The sequence below is a fragment of the Calypte anna genome, chromosome 4B, assembly GCF_003957555.1.
Source record: "Calypte anna isolate BGI_N300 chromosome 4B, bCalAnn1_v1.p, whole genome shotgun sequence".
Lineage (NCBI taxonomy): Eukaryota > Metazoa > Chordata > Aves > Apodiformes > Trochilidae > Calypte > Calypte anna.
The window spans coordinates 9,229,070-9,256,429 of NC_044249.1; the positions used below are offsets into that span (position 1 = coordinate 9,229,070).

Below are 27,360 nucleotides of genomic sequence, written 5' to 3' on the forward strand. Positions count from 1 at the left end.
CTATGCACTTTTAAATTAATGCAACACAAGTATTTCATTTGCAGAGCTGCTCCAAGGCAGCTAATACACTCTCCAACACCAATTTTCATCTTGCTTTGCTCTCACAAACTCTTTGTCATGAACCAGTTTGGCAGCTGCCCTTGCCAAGCAGGCTGGGACCAGTCCCTTGTAAGGATACATGAAGAATAAAAGACTTCTTATCCTAGCTACCAAAATCTGTAACCAGCTACAGAAAACCCTTGTGTGCTGTTTCCATGTTTAAAACAGTCAGAATGCTATTTGTCTCAAAAAAGGACAGGAGATAAAAATAGAATTTATCAGTCTGCTTCAGTAATTTGTTGGCTTGCAGGCTGAATTAAGCCCAGGAGATGATTTTATTTGGGTCTTCAGGATGCACAAAATCTGCCATCTGTAAGCTGTATGGCAGAGGAAGAGAAGGGATCAGCATAAGAAATGCAGGCTGGCTGAACCATCTAGTCAGGTGCTACAAAGCCATCCAGCAGACAGGCTCTTTCCAGATGTTTCCCAAAAGCTCCACAGGTTGTGACACCAGGTTTTAAGACAGGCTACATGTAAGCTTCCTAGGAGCACCACTACTGAGAGATCACCTTTGGGCAGAGGCTTGGGTCTCAGCCAAGGGAAGGAGAGCTTCCTTTGCCTAGGGACAATATCCTTGGGCTGGGGACCCTCAGGAAACTTGGACTGGACCACAGAGGAAGCCAACTGTCTGTTCCAAGGTGCCATTAATAAGCACTTGGAGGTTCATACTCAAGTGTTTCTGTGTCCACCTACTCTGCTCTCTTGAGGATTTCCTAGTGCTGTATTAGCCCAGGTTCTGCCAGGCCTCATGCACAGGATAATGGAAAGTACACTGCAGTCAGTGGTGGTTGCAACAGTCTGACCCAGGCTCTTCCTGCATAAGCAAGATGTCTAGGTGAAAAAACTTTCTCCCACCATACCCAAATTAGCTTTCCCTGGTTTACAGAATTCACCAGGATTTACTGTGTGGGCTTCTAATAGCTCAAATTGTGTCAGCAGAACACATGGAGCTGGTTCCTCAACCTGCTGCTTCCTCAGATGTCTCCACACTTTTATTGCCAGCTAGAGTGGTTCCCAAGAAGCTGTGCACAGGACAGCATTATCTTCCATTCTGCCTCTGCAAGGAGCTGCTGCTGCTAACTCCAACACAGGAGAGAAAAGGACTAATTCCTATTAAGAACTAATGCTTGCAGCAGAAATGACCAATCTCTGCATCTTCTCAGGGACTGCTTTTCAACACAGGCAGATACTGAAGTTCCTAGAGACTTTCCTTTTGGTTAGCATAAACTCTGTGACAAAGCATGAAAGAAAACTCTCTTCCAACATTAACATGAAATATGAGTGAGGCAGACTCAGCTTCAAACCTCTCTCTCACTACACAAGTGCTCTGAAACTTTGCCTGTATGTAAATGCCTACATATCCCCTCTCCCCCCAGAAAAATCAAGAGCCTGTAAACTTTCCTTGATCTATTATTTTCATAACTATTTCCTAACTAAGAAAACTATCAAAGAAGAACAGAAAATTTTAAAAATCAATAAATAATAATGAATAAAGACACATACCATGAATGTATTTCACTACATTGACACTAAGGCCGTGACGTGATATGGTCATTAGTACTTCTCCTGCACTCTTCCTCCAAGGCAGATTATAGGGAGGGCACCATGAGGTTATTGCACTAAATAGAAGCTGGAGATCATCCTTCTGAGCCAGTTCTTCCGCCGGGGACACAAAACTGCACAATTTTACTAGGATCTGAAACAGTCATTACATATCTAGCATGAATGACCCTGATCACTGCTATTTTTGCCTAGACAATAAATGCAACACATTCTTCCATTTAGCAAACACATTAAAAAACACAACCTATTTGCTGTTTTCCCTTTGCATGTTGTTGCTATAATTCAAAGACAAGGTTATTCAACACAGTTATTTCAAGTCCAGCTCAGTTTAAAATGACTAGCAAAAGATTAGCAGCAGAGTTTAAATCTCCTAGGCTGACAGAGAATACTTGTATGGATACCAAGTTATACCCTTCTTAGAGAATCTGACCATTACCTAATTTCCAGGTATAAATTCTGTAGTGGAACACAGGCCCTGCAAAGCAAACTGTTGTATCCCTTCCTAATGCAGGAAGGTGGCTATGGATGTGTTGTCAGCACTGCAGTATCCATGCTCTCTTGGCCAAATGTAAACAGCCAAAGTAGTATGGCAGGCAAGGATACAGCAACACTGGAGATCACCTGGATAACTGACTCCTGGATCTGAATTTCCAGGGTACCTTAAACAAGACAAAATGCAGCCACAGGACTAAAGTTACTCCATTGCACACCCTTATCTGCATGTTTTGAGGACATCTGATGTCCATTTTGTGTCTTGTGCAGGAAAAGCTGAAGCTGCCTCTCAGAAAACTGCAGGAAGCCTTTTGCAAGGCTGCCTCCATCCAGAGACATGGAAGCATTCTGAAACCTCACCCATTCCAGACAGCTCATTGAGAGTGAGTTCCCCCCACTTTATTGTGGGGAACTGTTTGTTGGGAGGGACTCTATATGATAACATTCACCATTTATTAACTCTGCTGCTTGAAACACAGCAAAGCATTTTCTGAAAGACAGCTCACAGCACGCTGTGGTTTCTGCTCTGGAAGACAGTCTGTAGTACAAAGAAGAGAGAGACAAATGGTTATGTTCTCATACAATGACTGTAAGTGGGCAGACACTGTGGCCAATCATTGTGGGAACATGGCTATCATCTTCATTTTTGTAGTGCAGGTACCAAAATGCCTCCAAAACGTTCTACTTAGAAGTCTTAACAGTGGCTTCAAATCCCTGAAGGATGTGATTCCTGATAGGTATCCACATGGAAACTGGTAGTTTGACTATCAATCCCTTTTTAACAGGAACTGTCAGCTCTTTCTAAAAGTTTTGTCAGGCACACATACAGAAATTTCTTAACAAGATCTTCAACTTCAGAAAGCAGGGGCAGGTCAGATGGAGCTCCTGGCCTTCCTGTGAAATCTGAGGGACAAGTGCAATAGTAACAGCAAGTTCAGATTGTTCATCCCCATATTTAAATTGTTTCCAATTCATGGTTTATTTCCATAAATAAAGGGAAAACAGCCTAGGCTAAATTAATTCACAGATTATTATCAATGCTAATGTTTTTTACTGTGTCTGTTTCAGTAACAGGCAGTAACAGCCAAAGATACCAAAGACTAGGGCCAGACAGTTTAAAACAGAGTAACAGTCAACATGTTGCTCCTTTTAAGCAGCTGCACAGAAGAGCTGAGGGCATTTTTGTGGAGGAAATATTTGCCAAGAACAAAAACCACAGAGGAAATCGAAACTTCACAGTGACTGCAGAAAAATCCTTCTTACTCTGAGCCATCATCTTGTGAAGAATCAAAGAAGAGCAAAATTTGGTTCAATCAAAAAGTTTCTGGACTTTTCTCACATTTCCATTCCTCTTGCAAATTCCATTACCTATTTTATCTTGCTTACCTGTACAAAGACTTTCTGTAGTAGCGCTCGGCGCTCTGCGAGAGGTAGTTCATTCTGTGCTCCTCCAACTACCTCAGGCACATGTGGAAGGTCAAAAAACAGATATAAACATTTAACAAGTGTGGAAGGCACTGACATTGTAGTCATGCAGTCCACAGTTTTCTGGGGGAAAAAGAAAAAAAAAAGTACATTACTATTTTCAGATATTACTATATTCGGGAAATCATGCTCCTGTACAGCAGTTGACTCAAATGGTGGCTTTCCCTTCACACACCTTTGGTGACATGTCCACATGGCTGTACAAGATCTACCATCTAGTTCCTGAATGCCTACTTAAAAACCAATCTTAAAAGTAGGTCCATAATTTATTTACATGACAATAGCATTTCACAGCCACACTTCCAAGCAGTCACCACAGAGGACAGAAACAAAAACTAACAGTCTCTGCCAACAGAAACTTAGAAGCTAATTCCAAGGCCTTCAGCCAAGCCCTCATTAGCTATCTATTCTTTGTAGCAGTAGTGACTGAAACCACAAGGAGCTAAGGCAGAAGTTCTGTGGCAGTGTAAGAGAAAAAGCATCTTAGCATAGAAAAGAATAATACAGTTACAGCATCTTTTAATGTGTGTTCATGCAGCTCATTATTTCAATTAAATAATGAAAAAAACCCAATTCTTTTCTCTCTCTCATTCCACAGTTTTTCATCTTTCTGTTTAAGACTAACCTGTCCTGATGAAGCTAGTAAATTGATTGTAGTGAGCAGCATCCAACCTCTACTTGCTTCTTCACTTTGATTGACCTCCAGAAACTGGACTATGGCACGACTTGCAGCCTCTGCAGGGGAGCAGGTAAAAAAAATGCAATAAGAATTCAGTCTGATAGCCTGCAGAAAGGAACACATCCTCTCATCGGTTCTGAGTGCTGAGCATGAATTCACCTCCACAGCAGTGCTTGAAAAAAGGACTAGGGTTAGGCCTAGATTCTCCAGACACACGTTCCAGTCCCCCCCACACACTTGGCTTTGACACCAGCAAGGCTGCAAAAAATATGTTTCTAGCTCATGCGTCATCCTTTAAACCAGCAGACAGATCTCATTAATATGCAGTGACTTTTGTTTGAGTATTCTGGCTATATCAAATACAACACAACCTTTTCCAGAGACATGAAGTTCCCAGCATTGAAACTCGGTGGGAAAAGCTGATAAAACTTTCTGAAAAAAAACCCACTGCACTGAAACAACAGTACAGACAACAATGGGAGAAGACTGGAGGGAAGGAGAGGTGAAGACAGACAAAAGAAATAAAAAAACAGGAACAAAAATTATGGCTGTGCTCAGCATACTTATCCAAGGATCAACATCCTCATCCTATTTTTGGAAAATGAAAATGTGAACAACATTTGGTTAATTCTTATGACACAGCAATTACCTCTGAAACTAGATGCCAGTCCATATCAGTCAGAGAGAAAGATAAATATTTAGTCTGGTAAAAAAGTTAGCAGCTTCAATACATAAGTCAATAGAAAATGCAATCCTATTTCACTCCTGTCTGAATGTACACTTAGGCTATGAGATCTGTAATGCCAGTCATGCTGACTGTCCACCTAAGGGAAACCTGAAACCATTTTTCATTAATAAGTGTACATTGATCATCTTCGGTGCTTTCAGTGCCAACTAGGACAGAAAAGAAAGGTGCATAATATTGCTTAACAAAGAAATTACAAAGGAATTACTAGCAGAGGAAGAAATTGCCAACTGAAGAAAAAATCCAATTTTAATCTTGGTTTGTTTGCTTCATCTGCTGTCAATATTCCCTACCACACACCTGTGAAGGAGTTTGTTCTAAACTACAAATATTTTGTATGGCAAACCACTTCTGAATCATGAAAAAGTACTGAAAAAAAACTTCTGAATAATTTGAGCTGGGCTAGTAATCCTGCACAGTAGATGATCCAAGAAAGATGTCTACAGTTGTTTGCTTTACATTCCTAACACTTTTTCCCACAGAGCTGAAGTCATCAATCACTATGTGTGCTGGTAAATCAACATAACAAAAATCAAGGTGTAAAGACACATCTTTATCAACAAGAGGTAAACTAGTAAATGAAAACAAGTGAATACTCCCTACTGCACAATACTCAATACATCACATGTGGAACTCTGCATCCAGATTTGGTCCCAACTCAGTATAGGGAAGACAATGATTAACGAGCCAAGGGCCACCAAGATGTTTGGTGGCTGGATCACCAACCCTGTGAGGAGACAGTGAGGCAGCCCCAGGGGCCCTGAACAGCAGCTACAACTCCCACAGTGGAGGGGAGCTGTCAAGAAGTCAGAACTGAGGTAACAGGCTTGAATCAAGAGAGGTTCAGGCTGCAGATCAGGAGAAATTTCCCTGCACCCTAAGGACAGAGATGCACTGAAACCCAGAGAGGTTGTGCTGTTTTCACTGCTGGAGGTTTTTGAGACACAACAGGATTGAGCCCTGCTCAGCCTGATCCTATCTCACAGTTGGTTTGAGAAGGTCAAACAAGAGACCTCTAATTCTACAACTTCCTCTTCCATGGAGAAAGGTCTGTATGATGTCTCACTCGGGGGGACTTGATGGCACCCATGCTGAGGGCAGTTTCATTCCCTTCCAGTGCAAAGAGGATGTATTCTTCCCTAGAGCTCAGAAACCCTTCTATAGTCATAATCCTAGAAAACAGACAGATAGATTTAAGGTAAAAACAGCAACAAGCTATTTTCCTGTGGTTTTTTTCTGCAGTCTTATTTCCACAAGTGGTTTTTGTATAAACCACTGCCTTTTCCAATTCTGGTGCTGAAGCAAGGAGAGGCACTTGCCAAATCTCTGCATTAAACTGATTGAGATAAAGCCTGAAGTACCATGGTAGAAGGTATGGCAATTTTTAAAATTCACAGAAATGCAGACATGCAGCAACCTGCCAGCATGCTGACCTGAAATACCTGACCTTTATTTTCCAAAACCATCAGTGCAAAACATAATCTGTGTGGTTGGGTGTATAAGCAGGCTAACAGCACAGCAAGCCATGTCACAGACAAAGGCACTAGAGGCACACCCAAAATGCCAGAATTCCTGGTAAAAGCCACTTTCCTAAAGACTGTCAAGCATGTCAAGCACACACTACTTCTACAATAACAGCACCCCATCAGCCCAGCATTAGGTGAGATTTAGCATTCTCTTTTCACCTGATCACAGACAGAGCTGGGCAATCAGTAAGCAGATACAGCTGGTACCAACCCAGGTGTGCACAGACTCCTTTGGGTATAGCCTCTCAAAGCCACTTATGGATCACAAGCTCTTTTAGTCATCTTTTAAAAAGAGATTCAGGGGTTAAGTATATGCTTCTGAATAAGTTGTTATGCTGCTGGCATCCTAAATGGCATGGCAGTTGAACACTATAAATAGCAGTTTCAAAACTGTCATTCTTAATTAAACACTACCTAAAAAAAAAAGGCAGCATTTTAAGTGCAGGAAGTTCTCTTGTCATCTGCCCTGAGCAGATTTGATAGCACCATCATTTAAGATTAATTTCTACCATCAGCACTAGTCTTAATTTATTTCTTATATCCTTTCCCCAGTTTCCAAGTGCTCAAGTCATCTTTTTAAACAGAACATCCTCTACATGCTGCACCCAGATGTCCTTAGCCCTTCAATTCCTGCAGAGGAACTACAGAATCTAGGAGTTGGATATGCTAACCAGTAAAAAATGGGAAAAGAGAAAAATCTCTATAACAATATGTGAAGACATAAATTGACAACTGTGCAAGCTAACAGTGCCATCAGACTTTTGTATAGCTTATTCTTATCCTAGAGTGGAATATTAGTGAAAAAATACCTGTAAGTGTGCCAAGGGGGCCAGGGAGGGAGTGGGAGGAAGGGGTAGGTGTGTCAGTGGGGTAGTGAGGAGTAAGCTCAAGTCAGGGATCCCTTCTCTAACTGTGCCTTCAAGAAGTCTCTACTACTCACAATGAATGCCTGGAAACACAATCAGACACCTGGAGTTAAAGAGTAAGAATTGTTCTAACTTCTTAGACAGTAAGAGAGCAACAGTAAGTAGCAACCCAAATAAATAGCAAAAAGCCTCCCTTCAGTCATCAGAAGAGTGTAGTGCAGCCCCAGATATGAAGTGGCTGACATCCTTAGAGTGTGCAGAAGCAGAGAGCTGCTCATTCAGAGACAAATACCTCAACTGTGCCAGAATTTAACCTCACTAAGCCAGCTGATAAAAAGAGGAGGCTTTCTAGGGATCTCTTGGAAAGGCGCTGTATTGCACTACACTTGCCTTGCATAAGATCTGATAAACGAGCACCAAAAATAAGTTGAAGGTTAACCAAAACTAACAAGATAGAGCAGTTGTCAACCAGAACTGACTGATGTAAACTGCAATAAAAATGAACAAAACCAAGCAGAGCTTGCAGATCAGTGAATTTTCAAAAAGAATAATGGCAGGCATTGTCAGAGGCCAAACACAAACCACTGGTGTGGTTTTCTGCCGTGGTTAAACATTATGATGAGGAATTTATCAGTCTGGTCTCCCCAAGTGATCTGAAGATGAGATAATGAGAGTCTTTCAGCAAATCTCTTAGAGAAATGCCTAAGAGGTTACAAGCATTTTCACTGGTGAAACAGTTTGAGTAAACAATGAAATTAGGAGGAAGTAAGGGGGAAAGGAAAAAAAATGCCCCCAAAACAAACCACCACAACATTCAGAGGGTGTAAATAATCACTGCAAATATTGTGTCTGGAGGTAGGACAGATTATCTGAATAGTCTAGAGACATGATAAAAATAAATTTAGCTTTAAATAGTACATACAAAGAATGTTGCAGATACGGAATGAAATATTGACAGAAGTAAACAAAGCAATGCACAACTCAATTGAGTTTTTAAAGTGCATAAAAGAGTGATGTACACAGAGTAGCATATGGGAAAGCATTAGAAAACAAACACCACAAAAAAACAAAGAACAAAAGCAAGAGAAAAACAAAACCTAACAAAAAAACCCCCACAACTAAAAATCTAAACCTCAGCAAACCAAAACCAAACATTTGAAATTCACATTGAAAGGAGGTTAAAATGTTCCAGCCCTGTGCAGAACCATTTTGCTTTCTCATTCTTCAATTTTCTACCCTTCTACACAGAATTTCACCAATTGTCTCCACTTATTCACATTCTGACTGGGGAAGGACCTTCCAGGTTGTAGGACTGCCCACTGGACAGGGGATGGACAGGGAAACATTCTGAACCTCCCTGTGATGTCAAGTGTTTACATATCTCAATTAACTAAATAATGGGAACTGTCAGTGTGTTATCTGGTGTGTTCCAGAAACAGACAACTTAGGACTGAGTTAGAAAGCAATTTTAGTAAAGATGGAATAACCACTATGAGGTATCAAATCACAGGTCTGCACACCTGTAACTGCTGAAATGTGGGAAGCTGTTAAGGATGGAAGAGAAAAGTATACTCTGTACTTGCCCTGTGTCTTGCTTTCTGTTTGTTAGTGACTGCTCTAGTTCTGGTCCTGTTCTGGCACAGGGGCTGCACCCAATGATCTTCAGAGGTCTCTTCCAACCCCTGACATTCTGTGATTCTGCAGCTGGGAACTCACTGCTCAGTTAAACACAAGCTCACAGTTTTCTCTGGGGTGGACAGCTGTAAGCACTTACCTTTAAGTAACATGCAAGTGCAAAATGAAACTATTTAATATATTTGGGATTTCTCATGTGCAAGGTACAGGGACCCAGAGAAATGCTAAATCAAAAAGTCCCAAGCTATTCAGCTCACAGCAGCTGTGGCATGGAGGGAGAAGCACTCCTGTGTACCTGCACACCAGCCACAGGGGACCTGGGAGACCACATTCCACCATGCATCAGCCCAGATAGACACCTCAAAATGACACCCAAGTCCCCCTGTACCAGAGAGACTGCCTGAACGAACCTTCCCCTGCTGGATGCTTAACTCTGCACTGGGCCTACATTCTGATGATGTGGCAAACACTCTTGAATATGCTGCTGAAATATTTGCAAAATCACAGAGGAACCAATTGCATCCAGGGGATGTCTTTTGAAAAATCCATTAAATAAGTGTTGCTTTCCCTCCAGATCCAGTGGTCAAAATACCCATTAGTAGCTACATTTATTCTACCAAGATTCCAGCTGTCCCTGTACCTTTTTTTAAGAAGTGTTTTCCAGTCCTCAGCTAGCCATAATTAATCCCAAAAGGTTCATTTCTGTACTGAGACTGTGCTAGAAACAGATGTTTGAACATGTATTCTAGCACAGTACTACCACAGCTTTTTGACCAATTCAGACATGAAATCGGATTTATTTATAGAAAATCTACAGCTAAAAATCTCAAGTACACAGTGCTCTCTCAACCATAACCCTCCCCTTCCCCCAACCTTCCTAAAATGACCAGAAAACTCAGGCCAAGGCAAACTCTGCACTGATCCTCATAGATCTGGTTACTGTTGTTGCCTGCAAATTATCCCTGCTGTACATAAAAGGACTTAAACATGCAAGACAATTTATGTCCATTCTAACTGCTTCATTTTTCTCACTCCAAGGTTGACACCCATACTAGAGAAACAAGAGAGCTGAAATTGTAGTTGAACATGTAACTACAGTGGCAATGTTCCTAGACAAGATGGAGTGCTGGCACAGTTAGCACTGAATCATGAAACAAAACTACTACAGGCTGCCAAGAATAACTGAGATGTGCCTCCACCATGATGGCAGGCATTACTCACATAATATTCACATAAATATTCAAAGGCCTGATGAAAGAAAATGCCCTGTGCAGCATCAGGACATGGAATTTAAAAAAAAAAAAACCAGCACAAAAAAAACAAAGCCAAAACAACAAAAACAAACAAAAAACCACTCCAACATGCCAACAGATGAGATTCACTCATACCACATTCCCAATGTAAAACACTCCCCCCCCCCCAATTATCTTGTTATGGGTAGAACGCAAGTTCTTCTAAAATTTCTTCCCCTTCATCAGCTATGTAAGGTTCTAAGGTTGATTTTGATAATGTTTTTATGCATACCTTGCCTCTAGAACAAGCTCAGCAATTTTGTTTGCTTAAACTGACCACTTCACACCATCAGGAATTTGCACTTGGATATAACCAGAGACATTTCCTGCATATATAGCTGAAGGTTTTCACAGCTACCTGATAACAGCTATTGCAACATGCTGTAATGTTTTGTTTGGTACACAAAAAAGCATGGAAGTAAAAAAATTATGCAAGAGCCTTCACAATCCGCAGATGCCATATGGTATTTTTACCATAAAGCATATTCTAAAAAGCTCAAAAATTTTTTTTTTTCATTTTTGCAGGAAATGTGTATCTGCCTCTAGGCAGTTTAACACAGAATTCTGCAAGTTTTAAGAGCTTTTTCACTGGTTAGATTAGGAGAACAAATTGCAAATCCCTGTTAAAGATTTCTGCAACTGCAGAAATCAGACCTCTCAGGCCTTCTTATGTGGGGTCTGAAAAGGGTCTACTGGCTGAAGTATTATCAAATCTTTGTAACTGAGGAAAAAGGACTGCTTTCTATTTTAACAAAAACACGGGTACTCTTACATTAAAGCTTAGAAGAGTACCTAACTATCTTTTAAGTCACTGTGGTTAATTTTGTATGAGGGGCTGAAACCAATAAAATCCTAAAAAGCAACTACCACCAAAAAATATTAGAATAATAAAACAAAATAAATCTACAAATCTACCTCTTGGGAGGTTTCAAGGATGACTAACAGATTATCTTGGATCAACAAACAGAAGTATGGCTTAAGTAACAAACACACAAACCAAATCATTCTTAGTAGAATCCATCTGGCTAGCAGGCATAACAGATGTTCCTCACAAAAAAAAAGAAAGGTCAAACAAACACCACCATTCTGCCAGCACGGCTGTTGGACATTCATTTCCCCCAAATACCCAAAGAAAAGACACTTTGTGACTGTTTACCCATAGAAAACAGGTTTTGCCTATGATATATGTTTAGCCATCTGGAATGTTTCACTCTTAGCAACTCTACTTAAAATGGAACAAAACTGTAATTGGCACAGTTTGTGCCTCCCAACTTCATGTTTAATAATTTGCACAGCCTTTTCCAGCCTCCTATTTCCTTATTTACTACCAAATATAAACTGAGATGCCACCACAGATCTAAAAATTAGCTAGTAGACAAAAACTTGACATCTTGTCAAGTGTTCCTCTTTGCAAGAGGAAATCAAAACAGAGAGCTAATGAAACATGCCTTCTTGGCACATTGTCCTCATTTATACAGCTCCCAATATGTGGTCAGATTCTTTCATATTTAGGTTTCAGACCCAAATCTCACCCTGGCATTTAACAGCCAAAGAGGGGATAACTGACATTTCTCTAAGGTTTGTGGCCTTGGTCCTAGTGCGACATGCTGTAATTTCACATCTTCTAGCTTCCTGGCCAACAGCTAATTTAAAAATGTATGGCTTTAGAATTTTAACATAGCTGAGGGATGAAACCACCACCAGGCACCTCTGGTAAGATATAACAGCTGTCAGCATGCATGTTCTTGGTCTCCTTCAACTAGTAGGTAACACAGCTTAACTCACTCCTCTCTCATGTGTTGTAAAGTTTGTCAGACTCAGCTTCCTCTATAATCCAGGGAGGAAAATTCTAGTCTTCTCCTCTTATCTCTCAGCCCAAAGACAGGGAATTTCTGAGCCTGCACATTTGCTCTGGAGCTCGTAATACTCTGATCTGAAATTCCTGATGCACATCTCACAAAGCCCAAACCTGTGCCCCATGCAATACCTGTGGACTTATTTGATGCTCTCCGTCGAATTTCGGTCACCATCAATCGTGACACTTGAGTAGTAAACTGCAGGAGGTCAGAAAATTTTTCTGTCATTGTACTTGGAGGAGCATTTCCAAACACCTAAAACAAGAGAAAAACGGATGCATCAAAAAGTGAGTTTACAAGGATCACTACAAACTACCATCTTCCTTTTTAAATGAGTATTATTACAGAGGATACGAGTTTTTGTTTTCCTGCTGCAGCATTCATCCATAGTGGTTTTCACAGTGCATGCTCTAAGACATACTCATAGGTGGAATTAAGTCATCATTCAAAGATGTAAGATCTGATGAATGAAGAGGAAAAACAGACTAATGAATTTTCTTGCACAATGAAATATCCACAGAGCCCCAAAAAACTGAGATTTCAAGTCATGGGCTCAAGACTAGATACCAGAGCAAAATCTTCAACAGAAGTTCTGTTTTTAAAAGCAGCTCCTTTACTATCTGCTGGACCTAAACATCCCACAGGTGTGAACTGCATGTACAGAAAAATATGTGTAAAATCTTCTAGAAGGGATCAGAAAGTAAAACTATCCTGTTAAGTCTTTCCTTGATAAACGAATACCAAGAAGCCTCCTGCTTTGCTGGCATCTCAAGGCCTCACTCTGCTCTCTCAAGATCCTCCTGAATATCACAACTGTAGGGAATTACTAGGGAATTTTTTTGTTCCTCATGATTAACATTTATTTGGGTATTAAATCATTTATTGAATCACTTTGAGCAGGGAAAATGTGTTAACTCTGCAGTACTGCAGTAAGGTATGGAACATGGACATTAACTCAAAATGGATTAGCTAGTTGCTCAGATAATTCACTTTTCATTCAAGACTGCACACAAACCAGAATCTTCATCCATGCATCTGATACAACCCTTCTACTAAAATGGTCAGTGCAAATCACAATATCCATTATCAAAGCATGCAATACAGACTCTAGTATCATCACCCATGTCTGTGCTGAAAAAACAGAATAGGCTGTTAAACACCTGATTAGTCTCACTTTTTCTCTGCTTATTTACATTTTCCTCCCTTGTGGCTATTTCAAGTGAATTAGGGAAGGTTTAGGTTAGGGATCAGGAAAAGGTTTTTCACCCAGAGGGCAGCTGAGCAATGCTCCCCAGGGAAGTGGTCACAGCACCAAACCTGCCTGAGTTTAAGAAGGGTTTGGATGATGCTCTCAGGCACGTGGTGTGGTCCTGAGGGTGCTCTATACAGGGACAGGAGTTGGACTTGATGATCCTTATGGATCTCTTCCAACTCAACATAATCTAAGATTCTACTAACAGAATCTGCAGGAGTGCTACCGGTGACCCAGAAAGCCTAAGAGATCCCAGGATTATTCTAACAAAACTTTAGCTCAACATGCTGTATTTGCCTTGCAGAAGGAGCATGTGATCTGCAGCAGCAGTACAACTGATCTGGACTCAACAGCTGCTTCACCCACATCTCCTTTCCCTACCTACTGCTGAGCCACTGACCTACTTGGCTCAGGCCGCTCTTAATTCTGGGGACATTCTGTGAGATCCACAATATTACAGCCAATAGAGATCCTGGATAATTGTGGTACTAACTTACCTTGGAGCCCTAGAGATACTGAAGAAAACTTCTAAGGCAAAAGACAGAATAACCTTTGCTTAAATTTAACTTCTTACATCCCCTAGTATCAGTTGCTCTGGCACATTACAGAACAGCCAAAAATATTTTTCCTGTCTACTCACATTGCAAAGTCATGATGAAATGGAACCAGAAATACAGTATTAAAACTGAACACTCAGTTTCCTCACAATTAAAGTATTTTTTTTTACCAAAACTTTAAGCATCTGGTTAACAGAGTCTCTTGGGAACCAGTCCTGAAGGGCAAAGGAGTCCAGGAAGGCTGGACAACTCTTTAGGAAGGAAATCATAAAGGCACAGGAGCAGGACATCTCTGTGTGCTGCAGATGGGCTGGTGGGAAAGAAGATTGGACTGGCTGAACAGAGAGCTTTGGCTGGAACTCGGGGGGGAAAAAGTGAGTTTATGGCCTTTGAAAAAGCAGCAAGCAACTCAGGGGGATTACAGAGATGTCACCAAGTTATGTAGGGAGAAATTTAGAAGCATCAAAGCCCAACTACAATGTAATCTGGCTATTGGAGAAAACTTAAAAATGTTTCTATAATAACATTCACAATAAAAGGGGGGCTAAGGAGAAACCCAGTCCTTGACTGGATGCTCAGGGAAAAAGCTGAGGTCCCTGCTTCAGTCTTTAGCATTAAGATCAGTCATTCTCTGGGTACTCAGCCCATTGAGCTGGAAGACAGGGATGGGGAGAAGAATGAAGCCCCCAGGATTCAAGGAGAAACTGTCAGTGTCCTGCTATACCACTTAGACACACAGCACCAGATATGTGCCAGGTGGCCAAGAAAGACAACAATATCCTGGTGTGTATCAGAAACGGCATGGACAGCAGCACTAGGGAAGTGATTGTCCCCCTGTACTTGGCACTGGTGAGGCCATATCTCAGATCCTGTGCTCAGTTTTGGGCCCCTCATCACAAGAAGGACATGGAAGTGCTGGAGCATATCCAAAGAAAGGCTACCAAGGCCTAGAGCACAAGTTTTACAAGGAGAAGTTGAAGAAACTTGGGGTTGTTTAGTCTGGAGAAAGGAAGGCTCAAGGGAGACCTTATCACAAGTGTCTGAAAGGAGGATGGAGCAAGGTGGGGGTCAGTCTGTTCTCCCAAGTAACAGCCCATAGAACCAGAGGAAATGGCCTCAAGTTGCACCAAGGGAGATCTAGATTGGATAGCAGGAAAAAAATTCTTTACTGGAAGGGTTGTCAGGCAGTAGAACAGGCTGCCCAGGGAACTGGTTAAGTCACTAGCCCTAGAAGTATTTAAAAGATGTATACATGTGGTGCTTAGGGAGATGGATTAGTGGTGGAGTTGGCCGTTCTAGGCTAAGGGTAGGACTTGATGATCTTACAGGTCTTTTCCAACCAAAACAATTCTACTTCTCATATAGGACATTTCAACCACCACTACCAATAAAGAAAGCAATCAGGAGCCCAGACATTACAGGCAGAGGACTTTTTCCAGTAGACCCCTCACCTGGGTTACAGGATTTATAACATTCCTAGTACAGACAATCCAAATTTCCTAAAACCTTTCACAAGAACTCCTTTTGCAGTTGACTGCATTAGGTCCCAGTTCCACCAAGAACCTCAAACTGCCACAAGAAGTGAAGAGATCCTCAAGAGTTGCGTGTTCACTGCTACAACCTAACCAAGATTATCTAGACTAGAATACACACTGGCAGAGTAGCTTCTCACCATTGACTGTTTAAAGCTCTTTCAATCAGACCATAGAAAGAGGAAAACCTAATGGCCCTGTTAGGTGTCCTGAGCTTGCCCAGAGTTTTCAGCAGATCCCAGGAAATGCAGAGAGCTCAAAGTTACAGGAAAAGGCTGACTGACATGAACTGGTGTTGAATTAGTTGCCCCATAACCAAGTATGCACTATGCAGAACAAGCATCTGCATTGGATATTGATATACTTTTTGACTAAAGGGGGTAGTAAAACTCAGGAATATTACATTTTACCAGTAAATCACCTTGTTCATAAAGAAAAGCATGGCTCTTTCAAGAAAATGTAAACAATGTATCCCTTACTCAAAAACAGACTCTTCATCATTCCACACACTTTTTTCATATATTGCAAAGCCTTACTACTGTGTCTGTACAGCAATGCTTCTGTGAACACACTGACCTCTGAAAGGAGCTTTTTGAGTATTCTTCCAGAGGGCAAATCTTTTGTTAATTAGACACTGAATTGGCATTTCATTACTATGTGATTCATCATTTCATAAGCCTCCCTGAAAAACGAAGAAACAAATGGTCTGTAAACCCATTAATTTGTTACAGGAACTAGCAAGATGGTTTAAACTATAGAACATTTGATCCATGCTGCACCTATAAACCAAAGTTAAGAATGCTTCAGCTCCTCTAGATTTACTGGTTAATAACCCTAAGATATCAGGAAGAATGTGGAACTGCATTTCACACAAAACTTCATGTACTTCTCAAGAAAAAAGTTTTGAAGTTAAGCCTGTTCAACAGAATACAGATAACTAGACAAAGTAACTGAGGGATTCAGTATGAATTTGAATCAAGTTATTCACTGATGCCTTAATACATTTGCAGCTAAGGACTAGGTTTGAGAAAAAAGAAAAAAAATTGAAAAGGAACTTTTGGTAATGTTTTAGTGTTTCCAGTCAGCAAAAGGAGGTCTCAGAGGAAATTAATCTCAGAATTGTGAGTGCACCAAGTTTTACCATCTCTCCCATTGAAAATCCCATAAGGGACTCCTCAGAAAATGACATATTTCTCCTGCTCTATTTTTTATTCCAATCAGTTTGAGTTTGTCTTACTCCGACTCACAGTGTTACTAAACCAGCAGGACTGATCCAAAAAAAAGCTGTACTGCAGACAGCTGACACTCCACAAGACAGAAAACTAGATAAGCAAAGGAAGCCACAGCATACTCTATACATAAGCCCAAAAAGAAGAAGGTGCTATTAATCAGGAACCTAAAAAGGTAAACTGTGCAAGTACATAAAAACAGATGACATCACAACTGCTCATCCTCTCCAACACAGGAAGACAGAATGCATGTACATGAAATGCAAGGAAAAAAACAACCCCCTAATAGGGACTGATGAAACCTCACCAAGAGATACCAGTTTTGTTTGTGCTGCACTAAGGGTTCAGAGACAACTGAACCTTGTAAGTGTTACAAGGGCTGTGAAAAAGGAAGTAAAAAAAGTACAGACAATACATGCTTTCCTCAGCTGTCAGAATACAATTCAGATTTTACATAAAGTTGGAAACTGAAGTGGCAGTAATTGTGTCAAGGACAACTCCAAGAACTTGTCAAGCATTACAGACTGCCAAAGGTGATGTTAAAAACAAACAAGGAAACAAGAGGGAAGAGGAAGAAACAGGTAGGATCCAAAACCAAAACACCTGGCAAGCACAGAAGGTGTTGTGTCTTGAGTATCAAGTTCACCTCAGTAAGAAGGGAAGAAAAGAGTGTCTAAAATTTAGAGAAGAAAAAAGACCCCAGCCACAAAATTAGATGGATTCTGTAAAGAAAACAGACAAGGGGGGTTGGGGGAGGAAAAACCTATTATAAGCAAGGAAAAAAGCTGGAATCTATGAGAAAAGAATAGCCAAGATATATTAACACAGATAGAAATCACAGAAACCATCTTTTCATAAAATCAAAATAGTACCTGAGACTAGTTAAGCAAGAGCTAATAACAACAGAGTAAGAAGAAAACCTGGAGCTACTGATTGTTTTTTCAGAATGCTTCAATACACAAGCTGAATAAAGGACAGTAAGAGACAGCAAATGGACAAAGCCAGAAAGCAGTAAAGGAGAAAAAAAAAAAGAACGTAACAAGAAAGAAAAAGTGGGGGAGAAAAGGGAAAAAAACCAACAGATAATTTAAAACTTAAATGTTCTTTTTTTGTCTCTGAAGTCTTAATAAAGTTTTTAAAGGAAAGGCTGTGGCCTAGCCATGGGGCACACATTGCTGCACTCGTTTTTCTCAAACCCAGCTGTATCACCAATTGCAATCTCCATAGATACAATGCTACTGCAAGGGCTAGGAAAGAATTTTTCAGAAGCATTAGCAACCTGTAACCACCAGAGGGAGATTCCAACCAGAACTGCATCAAGCTAACATTCGTGGGCTCAAGCCAAGTTTAAGATTCTATTGTGCTAATTTGTAAAAGAGTGAATTAATAAAGTCCATAACTAAAGGGCATACAATCCAAGCAGATAAGTTAAAGAGGAAGCAGACGAACTGCTTACTTGTCACAGACTCACACCTCAGGTTACCAGTAGAACTAGGAATAAGACCTAGGGCAATGGAATGACATTTAGGGGATCTATCCACTAAAGCATGCTAACTCATAGACTGAAAATCCTTTTAATACTATGCCTTGAGTGGAATTAATTGTTCTACACAGCATGGAAACAGTAAAATGTTTAAGATCATCATAAGCCATGCTTTCAACAAAACATCCATCAAAAAAAGAGAAATCTAATTTTAGATTTCAATCATTTTTTCAACCTAAGCTGGGGGGGGACTGTGGATCAGCTGGAAGGCAGGAGGGCTCTGCAGAGGGACCTGGACAGACTGGAGAGTTGGGCTGATTCCAATGGGATGAGGTTCAACACGGCCAAGTGCCGGGTCCTGCACTTTGGCCACAACCCCATGCAGTGCTACAGGCTGGGGACAGAGTGGCTGGAGAGCAGCCAGGCAGAGAGGGACCTGGGAGTCTGGATCGACAGGAAGCTGAACATGAGCCAGCAGTGTGCCCAGGTGGCCAAGAAGGCCAATGGCATCCTGGCCTGGATCAGGAACAGTGTGGCCAGCAGGTCCAGGGAAGGGATTCTGCCCCTGTACTCAGCCCTGGTGAGGCCACACCTCGAGTTCTGTGTCCAGTTCTGGGCCCCTCAGTTCAGGAAGGAGATTGAGGTCGTGGAGCAGGTCCAAAGGAGGGCAACCAGGCTGGTGAAGGGACTCGAGCACAGACCCTATGAGGAGAGGCTGAGGGAGCTGGGGCTGTTCAGCCTGGAGAAGAGGAGGCTCAGGGGAGACCTCATCGCTCTCTACAACTCCTTGAAAGGAGGTTGGAGCCAGGCGGGGGTTGGTCTCTTTTCCCAGATGACTTTCAACAAGACAAGAGGGCAGGGTCTTAAGTTGTGCCAGGGGAGGTTTAGGTTGGATATTAGAAAGAATTTCTTTACAGAGAGGGTGATCAGGCATTGGAATGGGCTGCCCAGGGAAGTAGTGGATTCTCCGTCCCTGGAGATATTTAAAAAGAGACTGGATGTGGCACTCAGTGCCATGGGCTGGTAACTGCAGTGGTAGTGGATCAAGGGTTGGACTTGATCTCTGAGGTCCCTTCCAACCCAGCCAATTCTATGATTCTATGATTTTCCCATCAAGCTTTTGCATTTTAGTTTTCAGATTATTCCAATTCTCCATGGTAGCATAAGTAAGCACAAATCCTTCACCTCAGAAGAGGCTCAGAGACAGGAGTTCGGGCCACAGCAGGAAAAAACAAAACAAAAAAACAAAACACAAAACCAGGAAAGCTACATCTGTACCTACTGCTCTTTCAAGACCCTAAAACTACTATCAAAGCTATTATTCACAAACAAGTGGCACAGTAACTGAGCAGTGTGGGACAGCAGGAGGTTTTAGCTCCTCTTTATTCCAGAGACAGTCATCACAGTCCTAGGTCCAAATACAATCTCAGTGCCTGAGAACATGGGAATAGTGAAATATGAATGGCACTCTCCAAGTGGCTGCCACATCTTACCTACACATTGCTTGATCAAAATCCCCCTTGTCTAAGAGGGATTCAGACTCAACACATGAAAAGGGCTACAGGGCCAATTAGAATAGAGCATTTATCAAAAGGGGAGATTACAATTTTTCAGTTTGGGTAGCTTAGCAATACCAAGTCTGACAGGAGATATTACAATTGGTATCTCTAAATATGCATCAGTACAATAGATGTGAAGAACAGAGAAGAGTGAGACTCAAGGGCAATGCTATCACAAAAACAAGTGGGTGAGTATTTAACTTGCTACGACTAAGTGTAGGTTGGAAATCAGATGACTGCAATAACAGCAAGCTCTGAAGAAAAGCTCTGTAACAGTCTACATGGAGCAGCTGAGGGAAATGGGCATGGTCAATTTGGAGAAGAGGAGGCTGAGGGGAGACCTCATTGCCCTCTCTAACTACCTGGAAGGAGGTCGTAGGGAGGTGGGTGTTGGCCTCTTTTCCTCAGTCAATAATGCACAGGAAATGGCCTGAAATATCAGCAGGGGAAGTTTAGATGAGATACTAGAAAGGATTTCTTTACTAAAAGAGGGGTCAGGCACTGGTACAGTCTCCCAAGGGAGGTGATGGAGTCACCATCCTTGGAGGTAGTCAAAAACCATGTAGATGAGGCACTTCATGGCATGCTCCAGTGGCCCAGATTGTAGGGGGTTTGGTTTTTTGCTTGTGTACAGTTGGACTCGGGATCTCAGAGGTCCTTGCCAACCACAATAATTCTGTGATAGAACTGTGGATTGCACTTCAAAAAAAGCAGTAACAGAAGGAAAATCTCCACTGGCAGGTTTGTCAACTAACACAACACTATATGAGGAGAAGGGAAAAATGGAAAGGATGTCATTGGAAGAAAAATTTCTGTTGCGCTAGAACCAGAAGTCTTGGGAATACAAATTCTGAACAGTCAATTCAAATAAAGAAAATGCTTCTTGCAGATTCTCTAGCTTACCCTGTTAAACACTGGCAACATCATGTAAAGTTTTTCTTCTTGTTCTTTCTGAGTCATGTGCCGTGGAGGATGGCAGAGCTCTGTGAAGAGGCGACGCAGATGCATCAAGCCCAGCGCGTTATCCTGGGGACTGCACTCCTCCTGCCGGGGCCGGCCCATGATCCTCTTCACCATATTCATCTTGACTGACTTCTGGAAGCTCCCTGGGATCCTGTTCAGAAAGGAAAACAACCTTACTGAGCACAACAGACTGAGGCACTATTCAATCAAAGCCTATAAATACAGCGCACTCTCTCTCACGATACATTCCCCGCTGCAGAGAAGAGCATTTGCTCATTTCATACGCTAGGCATCGATTAGTATGGGCATGGAGAACTGCAAGCCAACAGCTTGAAACAGGAAAACATCCAATACTCTTCAGCACAAAGCATGACAGACTAGGCTTCAGACATTGCAAAATGCTTTGGAAATTTTTATTGGATTGTTTTTATGATTCTTTGGTGCCCATTCCAAAGCATTTACAGCAGTGTTATCTACATATAGCAAAATATTCTCACAATAATCCTAGAATAAAATCAGTACCAGTTAAGTACTTTAAAATCTAATCAAGCAAGACCTTCAAATTCTCCTAGACATTGCGTTTATCACACAGAGGCATGCTTAAAATTTCTTCTGACTCCCTTATAGCAAATAGACAAGGCTACCCAACAGAGTCTTTGTTCATATCACACCTCAGCTGTCAGGTCTGCAGAAAAACACCTCAGTCTTCTCCCTCCTGAAGTACAGGAAACTCATTTTAGAGTCACAGAATGGTTTGAGTTGGAAAGGACCTTTAAAGATCATATTTTCCAGCAGATGTCAGTGTGGCTGATGTCATCTAGACTCAAGGCCTGCTAGTGTGATGCTTCCTTTAGCTGGCTACAGAATGTTTCACCAATATCCTCCCTTTAATATGCAGCCTGTAGTGAATACCATCCACTACATTTCCTTTGGTGGCTTTGCCTCTGACTTTCACTCATGTACTCTCAACCTGTGCATTGCTGTTTTTCCAGAAAAACAAAAAAGGAAACACTCCCACCCTTCTTTCCTTGCCTGTCCCTATTGAACAGATTCTAGCCATCAAGTGCAGTGCTCTGGTCACACGATTCATCCCATGAAGCTTCAGAGATACTGGCCCGATGTCAGCTCTACAGCCCCTCCTGCTTACTCCCTGTGCTACATGAATTGGTGTAGAAGCATTTGCGTGTCAACTCCCTCATCTTTTTGGTGGAACCTTTTTTTGGGGGGGTTGAGGCAGGTTCATCACTACTCTAGCAGGGCACTCACCCACCCCGATGAGCACACGAGTGTCCTGCCTCTGGAGCCCATCCCACAAGCTCATTAGTTGGAAGTGTGATTCACAACATCAACCAATCTGCCCCTAGAGAGTCTCTTTCCTCCTCAAGGGAGGTTGATCCCATCTCTCCCCAGTAATCTGTGTTTGTGAAAGAATGTCCCATGTTCACAGAATCTAAAGCCCTGGTGATGACACCAGCCATGAACTCAAGTGTGGAGATGCATTTGTGTCAACCTCTGCCTGCACCCCTACCTCTGGCCAAAAAAAAAGTAGAAGACCATTTGGGCTCCTGTTCTCTTCATTTGTGACTCCAGGGCTCTGAAGTCCTGCTTGATTTTGCCCAGGTTCTACTTTTATCATGCCATCAGTGCCCATGTTTTAAAACATCTCATGGACATCTTCAAAGGAACATGGAGCAAATCTTCTGAACATGAGACTGCAGTCTATCAAACAGGACCTTGCACAAGGGTTGAGAAGATCAGAGCAGATAAATCCCTCAAGAGATGTACCCAACTGGACACTGTGAAAAAGGGAATATTCTGACAAGCACATTCAAGTAATGGAAGGAGTAAGAGGGAAACAGTTTCAGATCCATACAGAAAGTTAAGACCACCAACAATGAAGGACCCCACGGAATTGTAATGTCTACCTCTCATTGCTTAAAGTGATGTTATTCAAGGGCAGAAAATGCTTGGCAGCAAGAAACTTAGAGAACTGAGTTACTTAAATTCTCAGAAGGAGAGGTTAAAATGAAAGGTCAATTATTACAAGGAAAAGTGATAGCTCCAAAGGTCTTGAGATGAGAGTGACGGAGGGAATAACCCCTTACTGAATAACTCAAACTCAGGTATTAATGTTATGAGGGAAGACAGCAGTTGAGTGCTAAAGCCAGGAAAATAACATCAGCTACAAACAAGGGCTATGCTTTAAAAACTGAATATAGCCACCAAAAAGCATAATAAAAACAAACATTCTCTCCCTAACAACAAAATACCCTCCTGGAACATGTTCATAAAACAGCATCTTACTTACAGGTGATGTAAAATTAGGAACCGATGCTAATAAATGTTTTGGTACAATGAAAAAAATCAATTTATGAAATGAGTCATCATCAAAAGATCTAAGCTAATGTACAAACAACTGTCAGCTCATGCTGGAAGTTTGCACTAGCATTTCATGTTTAAGAAAAATGAGACAGAACTGGATGTCTTGTTTCAGTTTTATCCCTGAGAAGTAACACAGGTAACAGATTCAAATCACACAGGTAAAGCTGAAACAGCAGTGTTCCTGGAGGTGTTTCCTCCCGAAACACACACCTTTTCCAAAACACTTCTGTTTGGAAACTTGTCTCTGGATCTAATACCATGTAAACTAACCAACACAAACCAGAATACTACATCTGAGCTCAGTGAACCAAAACATCCCTGCTCAAGCAGCAAAATCTGTAGATATTCTTTTAAATTCCATTGCTTCAATCAGCCTAAGCACACACCTAGAACAAGAATTTGCACTGACAGAACCACACAGTTCTAGACCTGTAAATTTTCTTAGTCAGAGAAGACTAAAAATGTACTTGAAATAAGTAACATGAAAACCAAACATGTACGATACATGAAATCTGAAGTAATTTGTTTCTGCCAGTCCAAATACAGTGGGTCCTTTTGTTTTGGTTTTTTTTGTTTGTGGGGTTTTTTGGTTGGGTGTTTTGTTTTGTTTGTTTGTTTGTTTTTTTTAATCACCATAGCATAGATTATCTATGGAAATATGAAGAAGACAGCTGTGGGCTCTCGGAGCTCCAGCACTGAGGCTCCAATCTTTTGACCTGCAAGACACATTATTTGTTTTTACAGCAGGCAAAAGTTTCCTTACTGTGACTATCGGTACAACTTATCAAAGAAAACATTAAGATCTTGGAGCTCATCTCAATAAATTAAATACCCCACCTCTAGAGGAATGATACATTAGAAACACTACACCAGAACATGACACATGTTCAATGAATGAAAGGACAGCAGTATGTTGCTACTATACACTGTATAAATATTTTGACTGCTGTTTTTTTTGTTTAGGCTTAAGCCTGCAAAAGAGAAAGCAGTACACTTAAACTGCCTACTACAAACAAATGGAAAAATCTACAACAAAGGGCCTTCCTATTCTACTAAGTGAAAGCATCTGTACTTTCTTCACTGTCAGCTGTGGCCACCGCACATGACTCGAATTCAGAATTGAAGCCTGGCAGTGCCTCCTTAGTGCCAAAAATGAAAGGACTCCAGTATTTTCAGTAACAGCCCAAGTCACTTCTTCATAACTGCTTGCCGAGAGCACATGACAGTCAACCACCCTGCACTGCAAAAGCTTACAGGAAAAGAACTTAGAGAAGCAAACACCCGAATTAGGAAACCCCTCTCCTGTAATTGTTGTTTCATCCCTCCAGATGGGATACTGCTGCCTGGACTGCAAGACTGCTGAGCACACCCAGTGAGGCATTTCCTCAGGGGTTCTTCTCTCCCGTCCATCACTGCCAGAGCAGAATGTCTCACAGCTATCAAATCAACTTGTTTGATCAAATCTGCCCCAGAGTATGGGAAGTGTCCTCACAACGCTCAGTGTCTACACAACAAACAGACATATATATCTTACACTAACATTGCTGATGTCTAATAATCTGGAGATAGTAATTTAAGAAACATTGGAGAGAAGCTAATCCTAGGTGGCATCTTGTTATGCTCAAATCTTTCTGCTTGGTTGTGTCATACCCTGATGCCAGCTCTCTTCCCTGTCAGCTTGTCATCTTAAGGTAGATGCTTAGTACATAAAGGATGCAATTAGGGAGCAACTCCAAAAATTCCAAGGAGTTTTGTGGAAGAGGCAAGGACAGAAGCTGGTTCTCAGGAGAGGAGTGGTTCCTCATGTTTCCTCTTCCTGCATGTAGCCAGCAGGTCAAGGGAGGTGACTCTGCTCTCCTGAGACCCCACCTGGAGTACTCCAGTTCTGGAGCCCTTTTACAGGAGGGACACAGATGTGCTGCAGTGAGTCCAGAGAAGGACCAAGAGGATGATCAGGGCTGCAGCATCTCTCCTGTGAAGACAGACTGAGAGAGTTGGGGTTATTCAGCGTGGAGACCAGAAGGCTCCAAGGAGACCTTACTGGAGCCTTCCAGTATCTGAAGGGACCTACAAGAAAGCTGCTGAGGGACTTTCTAGGATGTCAGGTAGTGATAGGACATGGGGGAATGGATTCAAACTAGAGGAGGGGAGATTTAGATTGGATGTTAGGAAGAAGTTCTTCACCGTGAGGGTGGTGAGACACTGGCACAGGTTGCCCAGAGAGGTGGTGGAAGCCCCAGCCCTGGAAGTTTTTAAGGCCAGGCTGGATAGGGCTCTGAGCAACCTGATCTGGTGGGAGGTATCCATGGCAGAGAGGTTGGACCTAGATGATCTTACAGGTCTCTTCCAAGCCTGAAAATTCTGTGATTCTACAATTCTACTTACAGCCTGGTGCAGCCTCATGTTCTCCACTTTATGGCCCTGATGAGTTATCTGCCCCAGCCAAGAAGGCACATTCCTTTCTATGGAAATTTTGAGTTGGCTCAGTCCAGGTGTCAAGTATTCTTTAAGCAAAGACTTTAGAAGTTATTTTGAAACAGCTAATTAACAAAGCAGATGCTCTATAACACAGCCTCACAGTTACAGGCACATGGTTTATCAGGAGGGTTGAAGCAGTTAAACCCACTGCACTCATCTTCTGTCACTTGACCTAAAAAAGTGAGTTCATGTCAGCTGCATAGCACCATGCTCTGTACAGACCAAAACCAAAATAAGAAACCTGACAAAGAGATGTGGCAGAAGTCAAAAAGTCTCCATGTGAAAAGACATGTAGCGCACAGCATGCACATTCTCCAACAACCCCTTCATTTTCTCCCACTGGCTGTCAGGTGGCCACACATTTTCACATAAGCATCCATGGAGATGACTCATTTGAGCAGCTCTGATATTAAAACCAATCCTCAAGATCCTCAACTTTCTTTTAATTTTGTATGGTAATCCTATAAGATGAACCCACTGGATTCTCAAGAAGTTTCACTGCAGTTAATGCAAGAGCTAACTTCTACTCTAATGTTTTACAGTGTTTTCTACTGTTAGTGGAAGCTGTTGGACAACTGATTATAAATTATAGAGAATGGCAATAACTTACAAACCTCAAAGACAGACACACTAAGAAAAACCTGAGATGCACACATAAACATTAATACAAGTTAGAATATGATAATGTAATACTACTAGAGCTATCAAAACATTAGTGGAAAAAAAAAAAAGAGTAGACAGAAGATCCATGAGACACACTTATTTTCACAATAGCTCCTATAGGTCCAAGCTGTGTATCTAGTTCCAAAAGGGTATTATTTAAATAAGCAGCTATGTAATTATCTGTTTTGTAATTACAGTCACAAGTGTTTCTCCAGGCACTTTACTGGTATTACATCAGCAGCTTAGCAGTGAAACAGGAATCAATTTATTTCTGTGCATATTATAATTGGGACATGCCAATTACCCAAGGAAAATTAAACTTTAAGGTAAGTCTTATTGCTACAATGCATCACAGAAGTCCATTACAATCAGTAGATTTCACAGCTGTTATTTTCCTCCACACACCTCTTGTTTCTTCCCTGGTTTTAAGATTCTCAACCCACATAACTAATACTAACCTTCCACAGATGATCATGTGGACTATCAAAAGGGGTCTTTCTGTGGCCTTCAGAAGAAACAATAAAGAGCTGTTACAGGCTAGATACACATCCATTTGTCCTTAAAACTGAACAGGAATAATAAATTCTCTTTGTAGACAAAAACAGCAGCAGTAGGGGAAGTGAGGCACACAGATACTTCCTCTTGTTCTCCTACCACCAAACAAAAAACCCAACTACTGACACACAGTAAATCACCAACAAGAAATCTGTGTTTCTGGGGAATATTGCCTGGTCCCTGTACAACAGGGTCTGGAGCAAAGCCAGGGTGCTGACTCAGTAAGAAAAGTGCCTATTCCTGTACTAAATTTCCCTCTTGTTTAAACAGCTAGTCATCAGGTTAAAACAGGAACTATTTCATTGAGAAATCCCCCCAAGAGGAAAACACTATCAACACCCCACTCCAACTTTTGTGTATCTAGAAGTATAATTAAGGAAGGTGTGCAGCCAAGGATTTGCCAGGCCACACTATTATTTCAGGTTGTGGGGTTTGTGGGTTTGGGTTTTTTTTCCTTTGCACTACAGTA

General features: G+C 41.5%; 1 protein-coding gene across 5 annotated transcripts in view; it reads right to left on the reverse strand.

The window, feature by feature from the left end:
• Window positions 1-27,360, reverse strand: part of WDFY3 (WD repeat and FYVE domain containing 3) — a 153,518-nt gene that overhangs the window by 89,497 nt on the left and 36,661 nt on the right. For all 5 annotated transcript variants that reach the window (XM_030450431.1, XM_030450427.1, XM_030450428.1 and 2 more), the window contains exons 3-7: window positions 20,754-20,964; window positions 12,370-12,493; window positions 4,265-4,374; window positions 3,541-3,702; window positions 1,603-1,795 (exon numbers count right to left, since the gene is read on the reverse strand). In XM_030450431.1, the coding sequence (XP_030306291.1) occupies window positions 1,603-1,795; window positions 3,541-3,702; window positions 4,265-4,374; window positions 12,370-12,493; window positions 20,754-20,933 (769 nt within the window). In that variant the 5' untranslated portion in view covers window positions 20,934-20,964. The remainder of the gene's footprint in view (window positions 1-1,602; window positions 1,796-3,540; window positions 3,703-4,264; window positions 4,375-12,369; window positions 12,494-20,753; window positions 20,965-27,360) is intronic.